The sequence below is a fragment of the Gymnoscopelus microlampas genome (genome assembly GCF_963454915.1).
Source record: "Gymnoscopelus microlampas genome assembly, chromosome: 11".
Lineage (NCBI taxonomy): Eukaryota > Metazoa > Chordata > Actinopteri > Myctophiformes > Myctophidae > Gymnoscopelus > Gymnoscopelus microlampas.
Window position 1 is genome coordinate 13,435,125 of NC_139948.1, and position 23,858 is coordinate 13,458,982.

Sequence of the window (23,858 nt, forward strand, 5' to 3'; positions counted from 1 at the left end):
ACACACACACACACACACACATGCACGCACCACGCACACACAGGTGCACTTGGTAACAAACTATCCAGATTATAATTCTTCTGTGTGCATAATCTTTTCCCCCTTTCTGTATCTCCAGTATTAAGGGACAGGGTCATATTAAAGCCTAAAGCTCATCCTGTCCCTGCAGATGTGGTGGTAGGTGAACATGGGGAGAGTGTTTATTCTATTAGTGCTACTGATCTATTGAGTCTGCTGTTAACCACTTCCACACTGACATCCCGATTTTGGGCAGGTTATTTGCAGGTGAACCCCCCCCCCCCTCTTTACCCATTTTTATAGCAGATCTACAAGCTCATAGTGCTTATAGATCAACCATTTTCAGATTTAGTGGGGCGGGCATACGTCGTTATAGACTTGAGAAACAAACAAATATTTAGTTTGACAGTAATTTCACTATTCATTCATTATGCAAATCATCACTCTCAGGCTGCTATTGTTTATTAGACCTTGAAACATTCCACTAAAGGCATAAAGGTGCCTGAAATCTGTTCACTAATTCACTACTCCCTACTCACTATAGGGAGTTCTATATGGTGAGAAGTGAGTTCTATGTAGAGGACTATATATAGTGAGTAGTGGTTGAAGAGGACTATCAGTGTTTCCCCTAGCTAGAAGGTGAAGGTGTGGGGCGCGCATGCCGGAATACTTTGGGTCAACATTTTTTGGGTTCTCAAAATGCATATTTGTGCTCAAACACGAAGACTTATAGTACATATGCACAGTAATGAGCAGGAATATATATGTATAGTTTACATATGAATTGTCTCCAGATTTAGGAAAATATACTTTTATTAGACCGTAGTATAGACAAACTGTCATACATAAGTAACAAAAAGACAGTGGTGGAAGAAGTACTCTTCTTACTTAACACATTACCTGCCAATCACGGATATGTCCATGATTTAAAAAAAAAGAAGATTTTGTTGAAAAAAATCATATGGTGGCGGTCGTATTTAAGGGGTGGCGGCCCGCCACTGCTTAATGCATATAGAAGAAACACTGACTATACATACATTATATATTGAGGAGTGATTTCAGACACCTTAGACAATTACTATTGTCTCCCAAAACCTGTCACCCTGGCACTCCAGCAGCTGTAAAAGAGCATATTTTCAACTGCAATGTATGTATGTATGTACAGTATGTGTGTATGTGTGTAGTCATCGTATGATACATTAGTTGGGCGAGCCATCTTGCTTGTGTTTTGCTTTTAGCTCCTTCCATAAACAGTACATCTATCTCTAAGCTGTCCCGTTCACATGGGCTTCTACCGTCCAGGATCTCTGCTGATTTTTACTCTGTCTAAACCAATGCTGTATTGGTTCCCCCTCAAATATTTGGGGTGGACTACACCAATCAATGAATCTGAAATTGCAAATTAAAACCACTTAAACCCTATATATTTCATGGACTGGAGTCCCAGGAGTCCATACTAGGCCCTTTCTTTTTTCCCTCTACACCAAATCTCTTCACTAAAACAAGCTACACCGAAGTGACGCATTGTGAGATTGTAGATCTGCTGCTTACTCAGAATGTTCACCCCAGAGTAGGACTGCTAGGGCTCATGTGGTTAACCGCTTACACCCTACTGCAGGGGTATTCAACTAGATTAGGCAGGGGGCCACAACTGTAAAATAACTTGGAGTCGAGGGCCACACAGCGCAAATGCACGCGCGCGCAGCGCGCGTGCATGTGCGCACACAATTTGCGCGCGTGCGCGCGCACGCGCGCGAAATTTTTCGGGTCTAATTCGGGTCTAATTCGGTTCCATTTGACCAATATAAATCAACCTTTTTTCGGGTCTAATTCGGTCTAATTCGGTTCTATTTAAGGTTCTAAGTTAAGTTCCAATGAAAGATGGCCTTTCAAGAACTAATGAAGGATAAATAATTTGTACTGTTTTAACTTTGATAACATAAATCAAAGTTAAAATAAATAATAATTATGAAAATTTAAAAAAAAAAAAACATTTTTTTTTTTTTTTTTTGGAATATGGCCAGGGGCCACAAGGAAGCTCCTCGCGGGCCGCACGTGGCCCGCGGGCCGCCAGTTGAATATCTATGCCCTACTGTATATACTGCATCATACGACTAATAGCAAAAATAGCCAATCTACTAGCTGTGTCTCGTGAGCTTGTAGTTTTATTTTATAGGGGGGGAATGTACATTTATATTATAAATAGGGATACCATTGTTCATGAGGTTACCTTTTGTCCAGCTATGCCTCAACCAATATGACCACTCCCCCCAGTTGTCATGTTGGAGCCAACTTGTATGAGCCACCAGTTGTTTTATGGCTCAAGTCCAAAGTCAAGGACATCTCCAAGAGCAGCAGAGGCACACATTTGATGGATGTTGTTGGTGATGTCATGCTTTGTTTGTGCAAATATCAGATCCCTTTAATGCAACGTGCAGAACAAATTGAATCTGCTTTGGAAGAGCAAATTATATATTTGTGGATTTCACTGCCAGTGCATAACAAGATAACACAATTTCCCTTACACTTAAACTTTGCTAGATGGAGCTTCACTCAGTTTAAGATTTTATTCTTACAAATTTGTTACCCCCATGATCATAATTTAAGCGAGCTTTGTATCAGTAAAGTTATCACCTCTGGAGAATAATTATATTGCAAAATTCACATGACTGCAGTCACCTATGTATGCCCCCAGCCCACACACACGTTTCTATCTTAACTTTGTAATATTACAGAATATGGGTAGGAGCCAAAATGTTCCCTCCTGTTTCTGGCAATGGGAGACAGTAATGGATGTTTACTAATAATACAGACTGAACTGTCATAGGGTATAGGGATAATAATTTCAAAGCTCAAATCCAGAAGAATTTCCCTTTAAGGGGATATTTACAGGCAATATATATGCATGATGCCAAACGGTTTAAGCTTCAATGCAGTAGACTTATTTTGTGTTTGTGTTTGCATGTGCCTGTGTGTGTGTGTGTGTGTGTGTGTGTGTGTGTGTGTGTGTGTGTGTGTGTGTGTGTGTGTGTGTGTGTGTGTGTGTGTGTGTGTGTGTGTGTGTGTGTGTGTGTGTGTGTGTGTGTGTGTGTGTGTGTGTGTGTGTGTGTGTGTGTGTGTGTGTGTGTGTGTGTGTGTGTGTGTGTGTGTGTGCGCGTGCGTGCGTGCGTGCAGTGTGTGACAGAGAGAGAAAAGCATTCTATGTCAGCCTCCACTGCCTGCCGTATACGGTGCTGTACACTCTCTCCAACCGCCACGATATAAAGAAATAACATTTCTCAGTGTTGCATCAAGCATAATGTATACACGATGATACACTAATAGATACATTGATTAATGATATTCACCTATAAGTCAACGTCTTCCAGCAGCACTCATTCCTCACAAAATAATGTTGTTTACCAAGCCTCTAGCATCCTGAACCAGATTGCTTCCGAGAACACCGTTCTGAAATGTGCTAATAATGCCAGGTTCAGTATTTTAATTAATTGGCAAGTTTCTCACAAAAAAAAACACAAAAAAAACACACCCCGACCTCGCTCGCTGTCACCACCCATCGACCTGCTAAGATCCATCAAGTGAACAGAGCTTCAGTATTGGAGCAGTAGTTAATAACCAATTACCGGAACCTCCCCTCCTAATTAGAGCCCCCTTTCAGTTGTGAAGACTGCCGTGCAATCCTGTGACAGAAGGACAGAAAGACAGAATGGGGAGGTTTAGGTTAAAAAAGGATGTGTGCTGCCTATAGCAAGAACGTAGGCAACGAAAGCAGAGGTATATATGAACAGTGAAGAAAATAATTGAATGACTAATTGGATCGAGAGACTGAAGATCGATTATCAAATGTTTTTTTCCTGTCCTTAATTCATCACTTTTTAAAAAAGATTTATTTTCGGGCATTAATGCCTTTATTGACGTCCTGTCAATAAAGGCATTAATGCCCGAAAATACATCTTCAAGCCTAAGCCTACTGTCCTAGTAGGCTGACAGGAAATGGGGAGTGACATGCAGCAAAGGCCGTAGGGCTCGGGACTCGAACCTGCGGTGCACTGTCAGGCTAGTCTGATTCTAGGTGCCTGGACCGCTATGCCAGCCGTCCGAGCCCTTATTCATCACTTTGAGAAAAGAGGTGAGGAGGAGTGAGCGCATGAGAAGGAAGCGAGGAAAGGAGATGTTATAAACAGTGAGAACAGTGGTGAGGAACAAGCTGGGGAAAAGCTTCACTGGTTGAGGAACAAGGCAGAAGTGAGGGGGGATGAGGCGGGGCGAGGAGAAACGACAAAACCCAGAGATGAGAGATGAAAAGGCGGAGTAGCTGGTGTGTGTTCTGGATGAATTTGCATCGCTGCAGTAGAAAAGATCAGCCCTGAACAAGGGACCTTACATTGATTCATTTCAACAAATCGGTGTGACTCTCAGTGGATTTGGTGTCATCGTAACCTTCTCTTCTTAGGTCTGAATCTCTGTCCACATGGCATTTGAGCGAATCGGTCGGGCACAAGGAGCCTCCCTATTGCCATGTATTATTTTCTCACCCAAAACCACACCGCTTACAATTACAGCCTACAGTGAACTCTAGACCTGTCACAGTGAAATGACTGCTAACCTCCGAGATAAGACACAAAGCGAATACCTTCATCACTTTGCTCCATGCTGCAAATGTGTAGTTGTTACTTTTTTATTATTTTCTTTTCAGTTTATTTTGCAGTCTTATTGTTGTCTTATTAGATGATACAAGAGAGAGAGAAAGACGCAAGAGAAAGTGATGACCTGTGGTCATCAGCCACATTTGATGGCAGGGTGTGTGGTCTAGTGTGTGTCCCTATGTGGCACATGCACCATGGAGCCCAACAGAATGTTGTTTTGGTCCTCACTCTCCCTGCAACTGCTACTGCAGGTGTGTTCACTGCAGTCAAATGGTGAAAAAATAATGAAATGGAAAAGAAAATGCTGTCGGGTGCATTTGAAAACGCACCAGGAAACGTGACAATGTCAAAACACCAATAACTGTACTTGTGTTTTCAGTCCCTTATCCAAGAAACATAAGATAGCTGATCAGGGCAAAGTCCTGTCAAGACAGCTCATTAAAACAGTACAATGCATAGGTACCAATGCCGTAATTGACCATGTATTGTGTGCGTGCGTGTGCGTGTGCATGTGTGTGTCTGTGTGTCTGTGTGTTTGTGTGTGTGTGTGTGTGTGTGTGTGTGTGTGTGTGTGTGTGTGTGTGTGTGTGTGTGTGTGTGTGTGTGTGTGTGTGTGTGTGTGTGTGTGTGTGTGTGTGTGTGTGTGTGTGTGTGTGTGTGTGTGTGTGTGTCTGTGTCTGTGTCTGTGTGTCTGTGTCTGTGTCTGTGTCTGTGTGTCTGTGTGTCTGTGTACATGTGAGAATGAGCGAGAGAGTCATGAAGACATTCAGTAAAATGTATTCTCTGTAGAGTCTGGCAGCGTAGCGTAGTCAGAAATGGGGGACACAGTCTCATTCATTCAGAGCACACGCACGCACGCAGGCACACATGCACACATGCACCCACCCACCCACGTGCGTGCACACACCCACGCGCACGCACACACACACACACACACACACACACACACACACACACACACACACACACACACACACACACACACACACACACACACACACACACACACACACACACACACACACACACACACACACACAGGAAAAGGCTGAGTCAGAGTGGCACACGCTAACAGTACGGTGACTAAAGTTAGCCTAGCTGCCATGGTGGAGGAGATGGTGAACATTAATCTCCCTCTATGCCTTTATCAACAAGAACGTATGGGGCCTCACCTTGCACCTTTGATGTCAAGCCAAACCAGTAATGGACTCAGGTTGCCTGCCACATGCATCTAGGGAAAGTTGTTTTGTGCATCAGTGAAAGGTCTTAATTGCATAATATACATTTGATTGGTTGATTGTGTAGCGATGTGAACTCAACTTTGTTGCAGATGCAAAGTGTATAAAGTTACAACCAGCCTTGTATAGAATCAACATGTTTAAACCTTATTACACACACCAAGTTAATTGAAGAGAAACATGTAGCGTATAGTGTCTGTGGGGAAAGCCACAGAACAATATCAATGGAATTTGAGTTAATTGAATTCGGACGAAGAAATGAAATAATTTAAATGGACAGTCAATTCTTATTTTGTAATGGTATGGCAGTGATTTGTAATGGTTTATAACGGTTTGAAATGGTTTGTAAAGGTTATATAGAGGTGTATCAGATTTTATGCATTGATAAAGCTAAGAGATATTGCAGGTGTATCGGCCACATTCAGGCAATAGTGGAAGTGTAAAGAACAGGATTCAAATTCAAAAGTAGCAAAAATAGCCGATCTACTACAAGCTCAAAGCGTATAGATCAGCTATTTTGCTACATTTGTGTGACACTGTAGTATGGAGAAGTAGGGTGTTCATTTATGATAAAACATAAAAAGTTTAAGTATGGAGATACAAGGTTTCTGCCTCACAGCAACGATTTATGACTTCTTGAAGTGAATATTAATCAGGGGGCATTAACCTCTTTCAACCTGCGGTCCCTATTTTGGACAAATATTTTCAAAACAATTCGCAGTACAACACATTCGAGCTTGTAGATCAGCTTTTTTTTCAAGATATATTTTTGGCTTTTTGGTGCCTTTATTAGATAGTATACAGCAGTCTGACAGGGAATGGGGAGAGAGAGATGGGGAGTCACACGCAGCAAAGGTCGTCGGGATCAATTATTTTCAATGTTCTGAATGATTATCTACTGTCTACTCAGGCTTTGACTTTCAATTGTGCATCTTGATATGGTCATGCTATGCTTTTTTTCTTCTTTTTTTTAGACTATTTTTTGGCACTTCTTCTTTATTTTGATAGAGAGAATGAGAATGAGATGATAGCATGCAGCACAGTGCCCAGGTCAGCTGCGCGAAGGATTGGGCTTATTTATATGGCATGCTGCACACTTACAAGGCGAGCCACCGGGCTGCCCCAGGTTATCTGCTCTTTCAGTTTTAGATTCCACTCATTCACACATCTGACAATACTACAGTATGCGTAGTGCTGATAGGGCCATAACATCACCACATCCTTATTTTTTGGTCCAGTGTGTGTTGAGGTAAACGAATCCCCTTATCAAAGTGTATGAGTTATTAGAGAGTTAATGTACTGTATTCTTTGATACTTAGATTGTAGAACAACGTTCTAATCTGAAATGGATATAGAACGCAATGCTGTAGGATTCTTTTTCACCTGTTCTTCCATGATGGACAGACATCTTAGCTGCTGGCTCAGTTTTCATTACCATTTTGTTTGATGTTTTCCTGAAATCATATTACACTGATGGCTTATTATTTCACTTTCCTGGAATTGACATGTTTATATAGTATTATGGAAGTGAATGCTTTGAAGATGATTGGTTTGATGTATATGAATACATTTTCAGAATTTGCCCGTATTCATTCTTTCGGCTAGATTTAATCAGTGACTCACTTTTAATATTGAACTCTTCTGTAGTATTTGTTATTCCAAAATAATGTACCCTTGTATTATGAGTACAGAATACCGTATAATATTTGTACAATATACCAAATTGTTAAAGAGTGGTCTATTGCAGTAGTTTTAAAACTTTTTCAAGTCAAAATCTCAAGGCACACAAAATAGCCAATCTACAAGCTCTCACTGTGTCACGATATGACATGTTGTGACCTTATAGATCTGCAATTGTTTGCAAAATGGTGAATAAATAAATAAATAAAAGTACAATCTTCGCCCAATATAGGGACGTCGAGTTGAAAGTGGTTAAATATATTTGTTATGGTATCAAATTGTCCTCTGTATTGCAAAATGCGTGCAGTACTGATATAAATATATAAAATAATAACTTTTTAAAATAGTTTTGTATATTGTGCAGTAATAATGTGTGGTTGTCACAAAATCCCAAAGCACACCCAGACTTGTCTCATGGCACACCAGTGTGTCTCGGCACACCACTTAACCACTGGTCTATTCTATTGTAGCCTATTGTAAGAAAGGGAAGGCAATTGCTAGGACCCCCGGACGTCTTTCATTAACATGGATCCGGGGAGATTGGATTGCTAAAATGCATAAAATCTGCGTGTAAGTGCAGATTGAGAATGCACTGAAGATCACCCAAACCACTGTGACACCATGTTAAATCTGCCATTTGCCTTACCAGAATGTCTCCAATATGTTTTATATGTGTGACAGTAGTGTATTCCACTGAAATTCATGCCTTTGACAATGCAAATCAGGAAATCCAAAGAACTCAGAGTGAAATCCGAAGTACAGCAGCCCTTTGGCTATAAATGAAACTAAAACAAAAACCTTTCCCTCTCTGTCTGTCTGTCTGTCTGTCTGTCTGTTTGTCCTCAGCCTGGTGTATGGGAGTTCCAGGTCCTCCCACCCAGACTCAGAGCTGCTCCACCGCCAGGCTTATGGCACACCCCACCCCCTGCAGGGATATGCAACCAATCACCACCCAGGAAGCTCTGGACAGGGTGGGGCATGGGGAGCAGCAGGGCGGAGTCTCGGTAAGGCTTTCTAAGGTTGTGTTGTGGCCCTGGCAATATCAGTTCAACTTCTGATTCAAAAGTTGTTGCTTGGTAACGGTAGTTATTAGTCTGCCAGCAAGCACTCCCTCTAAAAGGAGAATTTAATTCCAGAGCTCAATAAGCTTATATATCATAGGGCTATTATATTGCATAAAAATGATTATACATTCCAGAACATGAGAAAAAGACCACTGTTTTGGCCAGGAGTACATTCCCGGCCATTACAATGAATGTGAAAGTACAAGTTTGTAACCTAATGTACAATTTATGAAAACTATAGTGTAGTGATGAATGTACAGTATAAATATTGTAGCCTACATGTATTTTCCTTAAATAGCCACACTTGCACTTTTCATGGTTAGATTGACTAGGTGTAATAAAATAATGTGTAACAAGTAAATATTAATTAAAAAATGCATACCTTTTTTTAATCTAATATGTTCTTCTTTTCAAAAGACCCACGCGTTGCATGGTTTAATGGTATGCCAGAAATACTTTTGTTTTTCAAACATGCATGCATTGTATGTACATTGTATGCTTTTCACGTTTCTTCTTATTCAACTGTAGCTCATGAAAGTAAGTGTGTTTTCATCTTGCTACTGGCCAATACCCACTTAAACCCTATACTGTATAATACTACACTGACACTGACTACACTGCCCCCCCCCCCCCCCCCCAGGGCCCCTACATTTTCCCCCTACACCAAATCTCTTTGTGAAAATAGCCGATCTGCAATGCATTGTGAGCTTGTAGAGAGCTGCTAGTGGTTGTTGTACGTTGTTGAGTAAAGTATTTGTTTTTTGTGTCTCCCGTCCCGCCATGTCCCTGCAGGATTGTCTGGGCTGTTTGATACAGGCCTTCACCATGCCAGTCCCTCAGGCCCTGACCCATCCGTCATGAATCTGATTTCTGCACTTGAGTCCCGTGGTCCTCAGCCTCCCCCCTCTGCCTCCTCCCTCCTCTCCCAGTTTCGCTCACCATCTTGGCAGACCGGTGAGTGTACCTGTTGGGTGTATAAATGGGGGTATAAATAACATGCTATCTAAGTTACATTCTTAACGTTGTGGTCAAGAAAAATAAGTCTATGTAACAAAAAACATGAGAACGAATGACCACGGTATGACTGCATGGTAGTCATATCTTGGTCAGTCGCTAGCATCAATCGAGCAGTCAAGGTCATAATTAGTCTCAGCTTGAGAGTTTGAAATACACTATCTGATGTCATTTTATAATTCTTTGTACCCTTCCCTACCTCCTTTCCCTTTCTGTGTCCCATAGCAATGCACACGCCAGCCCCAGCTGAGCTCTTCATCTCGGGAGCCCTCCCTGGCTCAGGCTCCTTCCCATCCTCCTCAGCCCTCTCTGCCTACCAGCACCCCGCTTCCTTCTCCGGGCGTTCATTCACTCCCTCGCTTTCCCTCCAGGACACGCCCACGTTCAGCCCGACGTCCAATGGCCTGCTCTCGCCCCACGACCCCTTGCTCCACATCAAGGCTCCCTCTCAGTCTAGCCTGGGCTTCGACCGCTTGCTCTCGTCACAGAGTGCGGCCGCTGTGTACCGCGGCGCGCAGGACCCCACGGGACCACCCCAGTCGCAAGTCCCCACCAGCTCTGCCAGTCGTCACCTGCCCCCTCCCCAGTTTAATTTGCTGTCCTCCCAACTCCAGGACCAGTCCTCCCAACTCTATAACGCCTCCATGTTTTCGCCAACGCCGGCCCCACCGCCCCCGGCCCCTCCTCAGCCCCAGGCTTCCCAGGAGAGGGCCATCCCCCGCCAGGACAGTGTGATCAAGCACTACCAACGCTCCTCACCGGCCCAGTCGCAGCTGTCCTCCTCGGCGCCGCACCCCCTGCAGCACTACCTCAGCTGTGGGGGAGTGTCAGGCTACCAGCAAATAGCCACACACCACCGGCATGGAGGACTATCTTGCAGCCCCCTGGGGGAGCAAAGCCCTTCCTCAGATCCGAAGCCCTCTCCGCGGGCCGAGCCACAGGCCTACCGGCCCATTATCCAGACGCCCTACACCTCCTCCACCACCTCCTCTGCCTCCTCCTCTTCGGCGACCAAGGGAGCTAAGAGTTCCAGCTCCAGCAGCGGCTACTCCTCCTCGGGCTCAGCCTCCTCCTCCTCCCGCACCCCTCACACCCCGCCCTCAGCCTCATCTGCCTCCTCCTCCACCTCTTCCTCTTCCGCTAATTCTAACCCCACCACGGGGTCGTCATCAGCGCCCTCTCGGCAGCAACCGCCACCTCAGTCGGTTCCCCCGCCACCGCCACCGCCACCTCCTCCAGTGGTCTCCTCGACCCCTGTCCAACAGCCCACTCCCAAAACTTGCCTGTCCAGCTATGGCTCTCCTGTCACCAACGTCAAGTCCAACGCAGGCTTACCAGGCCAGACTCCTCCCCAGCAGCAGCAGGCACAGTCCTACTCACCCAACCAGCCTCCATCCTCGCACATGTCCCAACCTTATGGGGGCTTCAGCTCGCCACAGGCCCAGGACCTGAGCTCCGGAACCGCAGGCACTGCGGGGAAGGGCTATGGAAACATGGGGGCAGGGGGGCGCTCCTTCTCTGCAGAAGTGGTTTACGGGACGGACTCGAGCTTTGGCTCACTGCCTGCGTCTCTTGGAGGGGCCGGTAGTCCTTCGTTGGGATATGGAGGCGCCGGAGGGTCAACTGGAAGCGGGGCTGGCCCAGGATCCGGTGCAACTGGCGCTGGAGCTGTGTCCGCAGGATCTGGAGGCGGGGCTGCCAGTGTTGGTAATGGGGGCAGCAGTTCATACCACCTACCTGACTCTAGCCCTTCCCCATCTAGCAACTCTGCTATCATTCGACCTGGATTGCACTCTCCTGCCCCTGCCCGCCCTGCACAGTCCCCTGGAGGTGCAGGGGGTAACAAATACCTCTCCTCTGTCTTGTCCCCTGCCTTCATGTCCTCACCACAAGGTTACCCTGACGCCCGGACAGCCCAGAGCCAGTCCTACCACCCCACACCACCCAAGCCAAAATCAGAAACCGACATGTTGGGAGTCGAACGCTCGCAAGATGAAGAAGAGGATGATGACGATGATTTTCTGATCCAGCACTTACTGCATGCCCAGAGCCCGGCTCCCCACCCATCCCAGCACCACCCGCAGCCACCGCCTGGGCAACCGTCCCAGTCTCTCCCTCAGGCCAGGGACAGCGGTGCCAAGGGCCTGGCCTATGACATGAACAAGGTGTCAGAGGAGCGCTATCACCTTCAGAGCGTTATCCGCACCAACAGTGCCACCAACAGCACAGCTCCTGGAACAGTTGGTGCTGGTTTGGACAGTCAGCTGGAGATGTCTCTAAAGAAACAACAACAGCAACAGGCCAAGGCTGAACGAGCCATGTCAGGGTCAGGTAGTGGCGGGGGAAGAGGGGGAACAGACTCTCTCTCACACTCACACCCCCACCCCCACCCCCATCCACACACCGCACACCCCCACCAACAACAGCATGACTCCCTTGGGTCGGTGGTCCACTACGGGAGGGAAGATCCCTACACACAGCAATCACACTCACAACATCCGCTTCACAGCTCACACGTGCCCACGCTCACTCAGCAACATGCCCAGCACTCACAGCACTCGCAACATTCTCAGCATTCCCAGCACTCACAACATTCCCAGCACTCCCAGCACTCTCAGCACTCTCAGCACTCACAGCACTCCCAACACGGCCACCCGCACTCCCACTCCCACGGCCACCCTCACATGGAACTCAAGAAACCCCCGGATGCAACGGACATGCCCTACCTGCGAAAGACTCCCGATGTGCAGCAGCAGGCTCGTCAAAGCCAGGCATCCCTGTCCCTAATGGATTCTCCCCCAGACCAACCACAGCAGCCCCACATGCTCCAATCCGTCCTGTCCCATACCACACGGAACAAGATGGACCCCCAGCAAGCCGCCTCTCAGCAGCCACAGCAGCAGCAGCACCCGATGAGTCAACAGGCCATGATGGGGTCAGCTGGCGGGGCAGGGCCTGCAGGGGTGGACCCCCATTCTCAGAGCCAGTCCTCTCAGCTGCAGCTTCAACTCCAGTCCCAGGCTATGGAGGCCCACTATGGCCGCGGAGCCCAGCCAAGAGATCAGAGCCAAGGCAGCCAGAACTCTGTGTCCCCGCTTGACATGCTGGAGCGATCCCTCTCCCGGGCCAACAGCAGGGAAAGTGGAGGCGCTCCAGAGCGAAGTGGAGGGGTAGGGGTTGGGGTGAATGTCGGAGGAGGGGATGGAGGGAGCGGAGACAGACGGAGACAGCAGCAGCATAGGCTCCCACCACACCATCAGTCACACCATCCACAGCAGACTGCCTCAGAGCTCCATGACTTCCTCTCTGAACCTGACTTGGGTTTGTCTACCCCCTCCCACCTGCACCACCTCAACCAGCCTCAGCCCCACGCCCACCCCCACGCTCACCACCAACAGCAAGCGCATCCTCACCACCAGCTCTCACACCCCCACATTGGCCACCCGCACGCCCACCAGATGGCCCCCAACATGGGTGCTCCGCAGCAGCAACAACAACAGCAGCAGCAGCAGCAGCAGCAGCAACAACAACAACAACAACAACAACAACAACAACAACAGGCAAGGGAGCCTGAGCCTCAGCTCTCCCACTCGCAGTTGGATCAGCTCAAAGAGCACCAGTTTGACACTGTGAGCCCTGTGGGCAAAGCAGGCCAAAGCCAGACTCAGCAGCAGCAACAGCAGCAACAGCAGAGATTCGTACCACTAACCTCCATCTGTTTCCCAGATTCTCTGCTACAGGACGAAGACCGATCTTTCTTCCCAGGAATGGAGGACATGTTCTGCTCAGATGATTACAAGTCAAGCTGTGCAGGGGATGCCGGGGCAGGACAGACAGTTCAAGAAGGCATTCCCCAGGGACGTGGGCAGGGGCAGGAGAGCATGGAGAGTTTGAAAGCAGGGGGTGGAGGAGGTGGTTATGATATCATGGGTCACCACAGCGATCAAGGGTATGGACAGTACTGCCACAGCCTGCCAGAGACAGGAAATGGGAACATGCACTTAGACCTAGACTCTCTGAAGACCCATGAACTCCCCTCCACTGTGAACACAGAGCAGCTCGGTCTCATCCAGTCCCAAACCCAGGGGATGGGAATGACTGGTCCAGGGGTCCCTGGGGATGGCTCAGTCAACAAAATGATGGGAGCTGCTGGAGTGGGCGGAAGTTCAGGAACCGGTGGCCTGACCTCCCCTATCTTTTGCTCCTCTCGGCCCAAAAAACTACTGAAGACCAGCTCCTTTCACTTGCTGAAGCAACGGAGGGAGCCACAACCCCAGGCAAAGAAAAATTATGCGCAGGAGTACGAGTTTGAGGACGATGAGGATAAGGCTGATGTCCCTGCTGATATTCGCCTCAACAGCCGCCGCCTGCCTGACCTGTTGCCTGACTTGGTGTCTAGTTGTAGAAAGTCTGTGGGGACATCTGGGGTGGGTAGCCTCAGTCCACTGATGGGCGACATGGACTTCTGCCACCCCTCAGGGTACTCCTCCCTCGGGCCTCCTCCACAACTCCTTCCCCACGATGGCCCTAAAAAAAGAGGTAGAAAACCCTCCAAACCCAAACGCGATGGTCCACCCCGACCGCGAGGGCGACCACGCATCCGTCCTCTTCCGGAACCTCCTTACTGCCGAGGGCTGATGGGATCGGTAGGCGGAGAGACTAGGAGGGGCCGCGGCCGGGGCCGCGGCCGGGGCAGAAAAGAGGAAGGTATGGTGGAGATGCATCGAGACATGAACAAAGTGCAGAGCCTCCCGTACCAACAACAACAGCAGCAGCAGCAGCAGCAGCAGCAACAACATACACAACAGCAGTTCCACCCACAGCAACAACTTCAACAGCACTCGCACCAACACCACCCACAACAGCCACAACACCACCAACCACAAGCAACGCAGCAACAGCAGCACCACCTCCCCCATCATCAGCATCAACAGCAGCACATGTCCTACCCCCATCATCAACAGCAACAGCCGCAGCATCAGACTTCCCAGCAGCCGCAACATCAAGAGCCCATCAGGCCAATCAAGGTAACAATGGACGGTACCATATATCATATTTTAGATTTGACTTTGTCTCTCCTTTGCAAAGCTTTTACCACAAATATCACCAAGATTACTTTTCTTCCTAGTGTGCTAAATGAGCTGTTATTTTGATTTGCTTGATGCACGTCTTTATCCCACTCTTCATCTACCCCTCATATTCTCCTCTCGCTTGTAGATCAAACTTCCCATCCCCTCGATGCCTCCATCAGATTCCATGATGAGGACGGACTCCCTGTCCAGCACTGAGCCTGTACTGTCGGACGGCTCGGTGGGCTCAGCGCCAACCCTAGGCCTGAGTCCAGGGCCTACCACCGGAATGGACATGAACAGGACTGACCTGAGTCAGGCGCAGAACAAGATGATGAAGCAGCAGCAGAAAGCAGCTCAGGAGGTGAGTGGCTGCAGTTGAGATTTTGCTACAGGAGGGGGGAGGCAAAGAGCTGTCCTAAATTTCAGAACGGTTGTGTACGAACATCAAAGAAAGACATTTGAATATCTCAATTTCTAATCATATTTAAAATTCTGGTATTATGCATTTCCAGGGTTAGCACCAGTATATTTATGTTGAGGTGTTGACGGCAAGTATATAATTGTTTTGCTCATTAGCTGGACTGGCATATGAGCTTCTTTCTTTAACTGCTTCTCCATGGTAAATGTTGGGCTTGCCTTTGTTCTGAGATAATAAAGGTATTTGAAGTGTAAATTAGATTGTCGGTTAGCTGGAAAGTGTTTGAATTTTCAAAGTTTCAGAAAGCTGACACTTTTACTTTACAAGAAATCAATGCAAGTTTGACAATGCTAATTCTTCAAATTATACACTATGTGAAAGATAGCAGGTGTATTTTTCAGAGGACTACTTGCAAAGAAAACAGAATTATTTTCTGAGTGGGAGTATGCATTTGAAAAAAAACTGTGTGCAATATATTATTAGTATTTAGGTCTAAGGCCCTTTACTTTATGCCACAATTAAAACCCTTTCCTCTTTATATATTGTTGCATATGGATACGTCATCTGTTTTTTATTTATTTTTATTTAAAAAATATTATGTTTATAAATATTATTTTTCATATTATGTTTCATCTCCTTAAGTCTGCTGGTTGATTTCAGCACATAGATACATAGCACATAGTTGCGTTCTTTAATTGGTTGCTGAGAGAAGTCATACAGAATCAAAAACATACAGGTGCCTAAATCTTGCCTTGTATATTGAAATTGCACTAGGTCAATTAATAGTTGCTTGACAAACAAATGCTGGTGATTGTGGGTTAGTAGATGTGTTGAATGCACTTATTGTAAGTCGCTTTGGATAAAAGCGTCTGCTAAATGACTGTAATGTAATGTAATGTAATGTGTGGGACTGTAGACTACCTACACATGAATGCTGAAGGTCTGAATTGTGCTTAATAAATGGTTGTCTCAGCAATGGAGAGTGAGTACACATTATGAAAATGGCTCGTGAAATGAAGGGCCATGTCAGTCTGCAACTAATAGAGGTTCAGGTACAGTTTACAAACGCCCTCCAAGATATTGGTATCCCCCTATCATCAGTATCTTTTCCCTCTCAAATTGGGTCTTGAGAGACAAAAGCATTCAGCGTTCTGTGACTCTCCCTCATTAACTCTTAAAAGAAAACGTCTTGTAGTAGACGTGCAGGGGGCACCTTTCTTCCAGATGACCTAAACAAAATGTTGTCACTTCACCTTTGATCCCACTTCACATCCGAGTTGTTGAAACTAGCTTTCTTTTGATGTTGTCCCAGATGATGTGGGAGAGAGAGATGGATGAGGAACTGAATCCAGAAGCCTGGGCTGCTATGCAGAAACTCTCTGGTTCTGTAAGTTGGTGTAATCCCTCCACATAACTACATGTAACCCAGAAGATCATTTATTATTCATGGCTCATATATTCTCTGGACTGAGGTCCTTCTTTTGTGGTAGAGAAAGCAACACATGCTCTGCCTTGTTCACCCCTTAGGTGCCTATAGGCACCCCACAGGGAGACAGAAAACCCATGAAGTTGCAGTTTGTTTTGCCATCCTTTAATGAAATCAGGCGATTCGAGGTAACTGATATGGCGACGTATTTGGCACATTGAGAAGCCTAGACTTAAACAAAATGTTTTTTTTTGTTTGAGGTCTGTGCACGTCAGCTGCCAATAGAGGGCGAAGCGGAGACTAGTGATGATTGACAGCCAGCTCTTTCTGACTGACAAAAGAGAGAGAAAGGGAGAGAGGAGAGGAGAAGACTGTTGCCAGGGTAGCTGTTGCCACGGTTACTCAATTTCAATGAAGAGCCCTCAGCTGCCCCCTGCTGTTTCTTTAGGGTTACTACCTCTATTGTCAAGGGACAAAACTACCATCATCAGTGACACACATAATAATGACAATTCTGTTCTCAAACTGCACTGAAATAACACAAAGATGAAATTACTGTTTGTTCTTTTGGTAACAGTAAGGCCGCGTGTCCACCAAAGCGTTTCTCCCCAGCTGAAAACACCAGGCGCTCGCCTAAAAAACACTTCCAAACGCCTGAGTTGAAAATATTTCAGCTCTAAGCGACCAGATAAAAACGGCACTTGTGAACGTGCAAGCGCAAAACCTTGTCGCGCTCGTTAAAACGTTCAGCGCCTCATCTCGCTGCCGGTGTTTCCAAAAACCTTGCGCTCCCGTTGTTAACCATTGAAAACATACGCTGCGCCCAGGAAAAAAACAAACAAAAAAAAACGTCTTGGTGGACACGGCCCCTAATGGTCCTATCTTTTCTGCCTCCACTATGTCGTCCCCCTTTCCCCTTTGTGAGCCTCTCATCCTGTGCTGTTCGCTTCTGCTCCCAGGTGGATGAAAAAACCCCCGAGCTCAAACCCGGCTTCATGGCATCCTTCCTGGACTTCCTCAAGACGGGCAAGAAGCAGCCGGGGGACATGGGGTCCGGCCCCGACGCCGGTGAAGACGAGGAGACGGCGGACCCCTCGTCCTCTCTGAAGGGCGGCATCAGGCCCCTGTCCCCTCCGCCCCCGCCCCCGCCCCAGCAGCAGCAGCCCGCGGCCGCGTACGGCGAGGGCGAGACGGGGGGCCTGGGCCTGAGCGGCTGTCCCAGCCCCTGCAAGCGGCTGGACGAGGAGCTGAAGAGGAACCTGGAGACGTTGCCCTCCTTCTCCTCGGACGAGGAGGACTCCGTCAGCAAGAACCAGGACCTGCAGAAGAGCATCTCCTCGGCCATCTCCGCCCTCTACGACACGCCACACTCGCTGGCCGCCGCCATGGCGGCCGCCGTGGCCCAGGCCCCGCCCACGCCCTCGCCCCCGCCCTCCCCACAGGACCCGCCGCTCAGCCCGCCCCTCCCCCCCACGCCGCCCCTGCTCCGCCCGGACGAGGAGGGCGAGGCGCCGGCGTACCCGCAGCGGCACGCCACGCCAAGCCGGGATGAGGAGGAGCCGGAGGCCTGCTCGCCGCCGTCGGACACAGAGGAGGCGGAGGAGAGGGAGGAAGAGCAACGAGAGGAGGAGGAGCAGGAGGTGGGCGAGGGTGCAGAGGACGAGGAGACGGTGAGACAGGATGTGGAGCAGAATGTACAGCAGGACGGAGACATTGAGGACGAGGAGGAGGAAGATGAGGAGGAGGAAGAAGAGGAGGACAGAGGGATGTCTGCTTTTCAGATGCTGGAAGTTCCCAAAGTTGAAGGTGGTCTGTCTGTCTGTCTGTCTGTCTGTCTGTCTGTCTGTCTGTCTGTCTGTCTGTCTGTCTGTCGTTCTATCTATCTATCTGTCTGTCTGTCTGTCTGTCTGTCGTTCTATCTGTCTGTCTGTCTGTCTGTCTGTCTGTCTGTCTATCTACAGTATCTATCTATCTATCTATCTATCTATCTATCTATCTATCTATCTATCTATCTATCTATCTATCTATCTATCTATCTATCTATCTATCTATCTATCTATCTATCTATCTATCTATCTCTGTCTGTCTGTCTGTCTGTCTGTCTGTCTGTCTGTCTGTCTGTCGTTCTATCTATCTATCTGTCTGTCTGTCTGTCTGTCTGTCTGTCTGTCTGTCTGTCTGTCTGTCTGTCTGTCTGTCTCTGTCTGTCTCTGTCTGTCTGTCTGTCTGTCTGTCTGTCTGTCTGTCTGTCTGTCTGTCTGTCTGTCTGTCTGTCATCCATCATTTCTGGCATCATGTTCATAGTGAATATCTCCACAGATGTCGAGTATTCTTGATTTGAAACTGGCAGTGGTTACCAGGCAACTGATCTCCTTTTCTCATACCCACTCTCCCCCGACCCCGACCCCCCCCCCCCCCTTCAGATTCTCCGTCGGGACCCCCCTTGGCCACTGCACCTCCCTTGCCGTCGCCGTCCCTCTCCCCCTCGCCGCCCACCTCCGTCTCCCCCCTCCCTCCCCCGCCGCTCTCTGTCCCCTCGCCGCTCCCCGTGCAGCAGGAGGTGGAGGAGGAGGAAGAGGAGGAAGTGGAGGAGGAGGAGGAGGAGGAGGAGGAGGAGGAGGAGGAAGGGGAGCATCCGGTGCCATCTCCCTCCCGCCAGCTAGCCCCTTATCGGCCTGCCACTTCGGCCGCGGCCTCAGCCGCTTCCCCGCCCCCGTCCACCTCTCCCCCGGCCCTGCCCTCCTCACCCCTCTCCTCCCTCCCCGCGGCTGCGTCTGTCCCGCCTCCCTCCGCCACCCCTCCCCCGTCCTCCTCCGAACAGGACCAGGAGGCCGAGGTTGAGCAGGAGGCCGAGCAGGAGGCCGAGCAGGAGGCCGAGCAGGAGGCCGAACGGGAGGCCGAACGGGAGGCCGAGCGGGAGGTGGAGGTGGAAGCGGAAGCAGAAGCGGAGGCGGAGGCCGGACAGCCCTCGCCTTCCTCCCCTTCGTCTTCCTCGCCGTCCTCCTCCTCCTCTCCGCCCCCGTCGCCCCCGACTCCAGACGATGCCCCGACCCCCCAGCGGCTCACCTCACTGCACCTGGCCAAAAAGCAGTCGGACGCCGCCATCGCCGGCGAGAGTGAGGAGGAGGACAGCGAGAGCGGCGGCGAGGGCATCTTCCGCGAGCGCGACGAGTTTGTGGTGCGAACCGAGGACATCGGCACTCTCAAGGTGAGCTCCGCCTTGTGAGTTTGATTGCCAGTTGCCATGACAGGAAATGCATAGAGCACTTCTTAAACATGGGGTCCAGGGACCCCCAAGGCTCTTTGAGGGGGTTCCAGGGGGCCCTCAGCTAAATTATTTATAGTTAGGAACCAAATGGACACTTACAGGTCTGTACTGGTCTTAAATGAACACATTTACACTAGATTGGTGCCTCATGATAAGAAATCATATCAAACGGGGGTCCTTGTCAAAAATAATTTCAAACTGGGGGTCCTTGACATTAAAAAGGTTGACAAACAGTGGTTTAGACTATAGAGTATGTTGACATCTAGCAAACTGGGGTGGCCTGGTGGCTCAGTCTGTTATTAGGCTACTTAGACTTAACAATGCACTGAGTTCAGTTCCTGCCTCTGGACCTGTGTTCATTACACCCCTTAAAGTTTTTCATTTAAAAAACATTAACATTAACAAATGGCTGCAGATTCATGTTTTATCCGAATGGTGGTAATTAAACAAGCAACTGATGCAATGTTACATACAACCTTAGCGACTGTCATCGCAAGTCACTTAGAACAGCAATTAGCTTTCACTTAGCAGACATTAGAGCTTTCAGCCACCAGCAGCACTCCCCTTTGTTACTTATCATATAGTCTTTATGTATCTGCCTCCCAGATGGCCTTGCAGACGGGCAGAGAGCCCCCACCAATCTGGAGGGTTCAGAAAGCACTGCTGCAGAAGTTCAGCCCAGAGATCAAAGATGGACAAAGGCAATTCTGTGCCACCAGCAATGTAAGTCTCCCAGCTGACATCCCTTTCATGACAGCACACCCTCTGCAACCCTGTAAGAAAGAACTAAATTGTGTTAGCGCCGCCATTATCCTTGTATACATTAATTAAAATGTCTTTGAAATAAGTTGAAGACAGTATGCTATTCCCATACAGACTTGTGCTCCCTTCCTCCCTCAGTATCTGGGCTACTTTGGCGATGCTAAAATGCGGTACCAGCGATTGTATGTGAAGTTCTTGGAGAATGTCAATAAGAAGGATTACGTTCGAGTGTGCTCACGGAAACCCTGGCATAGACCTGGCCTTACTCTGAGGTATGTTTGTCTTTGGGAAGTTTCAGTTTTGGGTAGGGGATCTTTACAGCTGGCATGTCATTTTGATTATTTCTCATGGGAGCAGCATGGTCTGATAATAAATTCTAACCCTAAACTTTGGGAGGCAATAAAGCTTGTTTTTTCTATCTATCTGCGACATCCACATTGCTTGCACTGAACTCAAAACCACTATTATTGCCAGTATGTAGGACATACCAGAACAGGTGCAAGAAAATGAAACATAGAACAATAACAATCTACACAACAAACAATGTGCAAACTGCACGTGTGACAGCCAGGAAATATAAATATATAGTATAGTAACAAAAATGGGCCCAACAGGCCTTGACCGCTGGCGTAGCGGTCCAGGCACCTCGGCTTCAAAGTAGCTTGACGGATCGTTGCTGGTTCGAGTCCCGATCCCAACGTCCTTTGCTACATGTCACTCCCCATCTCTCTCCCCGTTTCCTGTCAGACTACTATCCTATCAATACTGGCATACAAGCAATAAAAAACAAAAACAGATCAGCAGTACTATTTTGATTGGAGGGGAGGTGTAGAGATAGTGTGGGGTAGCGGTGACGTCAGGGGCCGTATACGTTGCATGTATTGTTGATGAGGTTAGTTCATTAGTACGTGTGCCAGTTAAGACTTTAATTTTCAACATTTTATACGCAAAGAGCTTCTACAGCCTATAGACACCTATAAATCCCTGTTAGAGGCCTTATGTAGATCCATTAAGTCAGGCAAAAGGCACAATTCATGAAATGGCAATAATACTCTTTCATTACGAATGTCACATTTTAAGAGCACCTTTAAAACACAGCAAAAATTAATATGCAAATTACATTTCCATCATTGGCGCTAATGTGAATAAATGGACTGCCTAAATGTAGATCATACTGCTGGTTACACCAAATCCCTAATTTTGCTGTCGCTCAGCTGTTCTGCTCCCCAATGTAGTCGTTATGCCAGTTCTCCTTGAACAATGAACTATACAACAAAACGGTCCCAGTGGCTGAAGCCCACTGCTGGCCTGGGGAGAATGTAAGACCAGTGATTCACGTAGTGAGGTCCCGCGGGGAGGGTCCTTGAGGGGGTTCCAGGGGTCTCCAGCAAAATGAGGAGCCGTTTAATTTAACATTATTTCACCAGCTAGAAGTTAGCCCAATGAGAGAATATACAGTATGAGAATGACTACTCAGACCATAGATCACTGTTGTCTACCCACCTACAGTATAGACAGCCAGGGTCCCTGAAACAAAATCTTTTCAAATGGGGCTCTGCAGCTTAATATACATATCAACTTGGGGGTCCTTGAAATTAAAGATTTGAGAACCACTGACGTAGACAGCCACATGTCTCCTCTGATACACACATAGGATCAGGTGTGTAAAGCTAACTAAGTACAAGTACTGTACTTAAGTACAATTTAGAGGTATTTGTACTTTACTTGAGTATTTCCAATTTCCAATACTTTTACTTCTACTCCACTACATCTCAAAGGAAAATATAATACTTTTTTCTCCACTACAATTATTTAAACACTTTAGCTACTAGTTACTGCAAATTATTACATCATAAAACATACATTAACCACTTTATCCCTATTTTATACCTAGGCTATTTGAAAATAGCCGATCTACAAGCTCACAACGCGTCGCATCGCAGTGCGTTGTGAGCTTGTAGATCTGCTATTTTCAAACATTTTAGTACTTTTTTTACTTTTGGTACTTACAGACATTGCAGTATTGATACTTAAAACATTTGAGTACTACTGGCTATTGAAAGTTAGAGTTTACAAGAGATGTGCCCATCACTATTCAAGAAATAATTAAATGGCATGGGGGAAAAAAAGCATAAAAAGTGAGTAATCAATTAACAAAGTCTTGTTTGGCTAAGACTAAACTGACTGATTAATCAATTATTCAATTGAGGGGACAGCCCCTCTTTGCTGAACAGCCAGCAGGACACAACACACTACATGTGATTTAAGACCTCTTTATATGACAGAATACTGATTTTTAACATGCTGCTATTTTCAGGCTTTTTGTGCTCTTTTTATTTTTCCATTCTTTTACTTCTAATTCTCTTTTATCCCTTGAAATCAAAAGGTGAAAGTCTGCATAAACAAGAGTTTCACCTCACTTTTACCTGTAACTGTGTTGTGACAATAAAGTTGACTTTTCTTTTGTGACACATCGTGCTGTATTTGGATAAAAAACACTTTACATAACATAAGTGACATGACATTTAGGTTTTTAATGTGTTCATTTATTTGTAAGGTGGTTTATTGTTTTCAGAAAACAAAACCAACAAAAGAAAAAAAGAGGAATATATTTTAATAGAAAATGTTAACTTTTTCACTGACAGACGGCAGTCACTCCCCAAGCCGCCGCCTCCGTCTCTCAGCCAGACACCTCCCCGAGTGGAGAGAGAAGAGAGGGAGAAGGAGAGACAGCGAGAGAGAGAGCTGAAGGAGCAGAGAGAGAGGGAGCTGAAGGAGCAGAGAGAGAGGGAGCAAAAAGAGCAGCGGGAGAGGGAGATAAAGGAGCAGAGGGAAAGGGAGTTGAAGGAGCAACGGGACAGGGAGGTGAAGGAGCAGCGGGAGAGGGAGGTGAAGGAGCAGAGAGAGAGGGAACAACGGGAGGAGGAGGAGAGGGAGCAACGGGAGAGAGAGCTAAAGGAGCAGAGGGAGAGGGAGTTGAAGGAGCAGAAGGAGAGGGAGCTGAAAGAGCAGAGGGAGAGGGAACAACGGGAGAAGGAGGACAGGGAGCAGCGGGAGAGAGAGAGGAGAGAAAAGGAGAAACAGGAGAGGGAGCAGAGGGAAAAACGGGAGAGGGAGCAGAGGGAAAAAGAGGAGAGGGAGGAAGAGGAGAGGGAGCAGAAGGAGAAAGAAGAGAAAGAGCAGAAGGAGAAGGAGGCGAGAGAGAGGGAACGACGGGAGAAGGAGAGGGAGCGCAGGGAGAAAGAGAAGCAG

The 23,858-nt window shown here is 47.5% G+C and overlaps 1 protein-coding gene across 1 annotated transcript in view; it reads left to right on the top strand.

Annotated features, from left to right (window-relative positions):
- The window catches only part of prr12b (proline rich 12b), a 35,507-nt gene that overhangs the window by 3,595 nt on the left and 8,054 nt on the right, over positions 1 to 23,858 (top strand). Inside the window, exons 2-11 of the mRNA XM_084072567.1 lie at positions 8,429 to 8,586; positions 9,439 to 9,600; positions 9,886 to 14,687; positions 14,878 to 15,093; positions 16,463 to 16,537; positions 17,536 to 18,382; positions 19,000 to 19,784; positions 20,451 to 20,567; positions 20,745 to 20,878; positions 23,252 to 23,306. Coding sequence (XP_083928693.1) covers positions 8,429 to 8,586; positions 9,439 to 9,600; positions 9,886 to 14,687; positions 14,878 to 15,093; positions 16,463 to 16,537; positions 17,536 to 18,382; positions 19,000 to 19,784; positions 20,451 to 20,567; positions 20,745 to 20,878; positions 23,252 to 23,306 — 7,351 coding nt within the window. The remainder of the gene's footprint in view (positions 1 to 8,428; positions 8,587 to 9,438; positions 9,601 to 9,885; positions 14,688 to 14,877; positions 15,094 to 16,462; positions 16,538 to 17,535; positions 18,383 to 18,999; positions 19,785 to 20,450; positions 20,568 to 20,744; positions 20,879 to 23,251; positions 23,307 to 23,858) is intronic.